Source organism: Penaeus japonicus, unplaced genomic scaffold (genome assembly GCF_977035675.1).
Source record: "Penaeus japonicus unplaced genomic scaffold, GWHDUDI00000001_assembly GWHDUDI00000018, whole genome shotgun sequence".
Taxonomy (NCBI): domain Eukaryota; kingdom Metazoa; phylum Arthropoda; class Malacostraca; order Decapoda; family Penaeidae; genus Penaeus; species Penaeus japonicus.
The window spans coordinates 24,554,781-24,557,280 of record NW_028234420.1 but is presented as its reverse complement, the minus strand read 5'-3'; the positions used below and the strand labels follow the sequence as shown (position 1 = coordinate 24,557,280).

At 36.0% G+C, this 2,500-nt stretch overlaps 1 protein-coding gene across 2 annotated transcripts in view; it reads left to right on the top strand.

The window, feature by feature from the left end:
* The first annotated feature begins 141 nt into the window (after window positions 1-141).
* LOC122254761 (migration and invasion enhancer 1) overlaps window positions 142-2,500 on the top strand; it is a 6,716-nt gene continuing 4,357 nt past the window's right edge. For both annotated transcript variants that reach the window (XM_086546793.1, XM_086546794.1), the window contains exons 1-2: window positions 142-264; window positions 1,559-1,656. In XM_086546793.1, coding sequence (XP_086402919.1) covers window positions 239-264; window positions 1,559-1,656 — 124 coding nt within the window. In that variant the 5' untranslated portion in view covers window positions 142-238. The remainder of the gene's footprint in view (window positions 265-1,558; window positions 1,657-2,500) is intronic.

The following is a 2,500-nucleotide window of genomic DNA, read 5'->3' as shown; positions in this document are numbered from 1 at the left end:
CAGTGAGTTTTACAGTTTTATAGTTGAATGTTTAGCTCAAAGACAATATATTCATACAGTAATATATCTTGTCCGGCTTATTCCTGACTTCTGCCTTGGCAGCACTGCGCCGCCGAAGTCTTTCCCAACCAGAAGGGAACTGCTCGCCGAGGTGACAGCACACGACTTGGGAGCTCTCCGTTCTGGTCAATTATTTACGTCTTTTGCCGCCTGGCCGAAGCCGCCGAACTACGCAGATATGGTGAAAGTCGACATAGAGTATTGGTGAGTTGGTTTGTGGGTTGCGTAGTGAAGTGGGGTTCATGTGGAGTGCGAAGTCATACGAACTCTTGATTATTTTGGACTTTGTCTAGTTGCGTAAGTCTCGGGAGTTCAGGATTTGTTTGTTTCTCAGAAATTCATTATTTGGAATATTTGGTCACTTTGCAAAAGGTAATGGAATGACTGATGAACTAGAAGATATTGATTGGAGAGGGAAAATACATTTTCCGCAAACTAGACAAAAGAAAGCCATTTCCCCAACCCCAAAGTATTCATAAGATGGAATATTTAATCCTTAGTAGAAAAAAAAAAAGCTGTATCATTTCATTCTAGCTTGCTGGAGAAAATTCTAGAGTAAGATGCACATATGGTGCCCTACATTCAAATATAGGGAAGACTGCAATTTATAAATATTGCAGTCTTATCAGTTATTGTTGTTTTCAGCAACTTAACGTTAACTTCAGGAATATAGAGTATATTTGCAAGAAATTTTCTATTCTTATTCCAGTTCAATAATTGTAGAAAACCCTGTAATTCACATATATTTCAGTAATGCAAATGTTTATACTTAATACTTTTTTTTTCGTAGACATACAAGTTGCTCACTTATCATTAACATTTGTTTAAGAATTATTTGTTGAAATGAATTTTTAAAAGATAATTTCTTCACATTATCCTTATTAGTTGTATTCAGCTTTAACTTGAGAATGGTAGTCTTACTTGAAAAAAGTAGCAGCCTCAGTCATTCTTTTAGGTAGTAGATTTTAATTTTTGAAAAAGAGTTCTTTAATTTCAATTTGAAATACTTTGAATCTATTATTGATTTTGGGGGGCAATTTTTTATTTCTATGCTATGTATTTATGATACTCTTACCTGCATTTGATATACTACAGATGTTTGAATGGGAATCTAGAGAGGAAAATATATTTGATTTGTGTTGTATGCATGCGCTCTACTTTCATTTATTCCAATATGTATCATGTACCACAGGAACAGGATGCATCAGGTGTTTTTCATTATAGTAAAGTTAGTTTTCTCTTGTACAAAGATTTCTTCATCTATTGTTTACACTGCTTTATTATGCCGGTGATTCTTTTGCACTGCCATTGTTTCAGAGATACACCTTTCTCCTTTCTCCTTCCTTACAAGGTTGTCAGTTAGTAAAAGTTTTGCTCATTTTTGATCATTTGTTATTGGTACAAGACTCTTGATATTTTTACTTTCCTTTGGAAGCAATTTGGATCTTGCCTTTTGAGAAGTCATATAAAAGTGTAACATTTTTTTTTTCTTCCATAGTGGTGGATGAGGGTACGCCCCCCGCTATGAGGAGCTGGCTCGTGTCATCCGACAAAAGGTTCCTCAGGCGGAAATCATTGGGGCTGTTGGGAGAAGCAGTAAGTAACTGTAGTGCCATTGTGATACCATAATGAAGCATTTGATTTTATCCATCATTAACTATATTTATTGATTGAACAAAGCAAATTTAGATGATTAACCCATTGCAGACGAGGATAAATTTGCTTGCCCAGTCTCCAGAACAGGTTTTATTTTAGAGAGAGACTGCTTGAAGCAATATAATTTGAATCTTCCTACTGTCTTTCAGTCATTCATTGTAAAATTAGAGCAGTTTTTGTGTTTTATTGAGTTTAGAGACTTACATGTGCCATATGACAGGCTTTATCAGTGCTGCAGTATACTAAAATTGTAGTAAATTATCCATATTAACTCATTATTTTTTTTATGCTCAGTGTGATAGAAGTATTGCTGTTTCATGGGAGGACAAAAGGCAACTTTATTTTTTCGTATTTTTGTGCTATCATGAACGATACGAAACATATAACCTCCTACAATAAAGATAACATGAAGAGGTAGGGAAGAGGAATGAAACCTGTGCTTATGACTGTGAGTGCCACAGTGAAAGGCATCCATATTGATATAAGAGCTCATTTTAGACACTGGATATGAATTGAGTCACCTTCCTCTTCTTCTTCTACCTGCACAACCTTCATCGGCAGTACTTTAGAGCAAGGGTTCATCAACTTAGTGTGTGCCATCGCTCTATAAAGATAGTGCTTGCTAGAGACCGTGGATGGGTGCCATTCAAGGCTCTCTCTCCTGCTGGTGCTAGGAAAAAGTGGTGCCATCTAGGTTTTGGACATTAAGTTAGCTCGATATTATGGTAATTACAGTAATTATGACTGCAGTTGCCATCATCACTCACTCTTCTTTCATAATAAA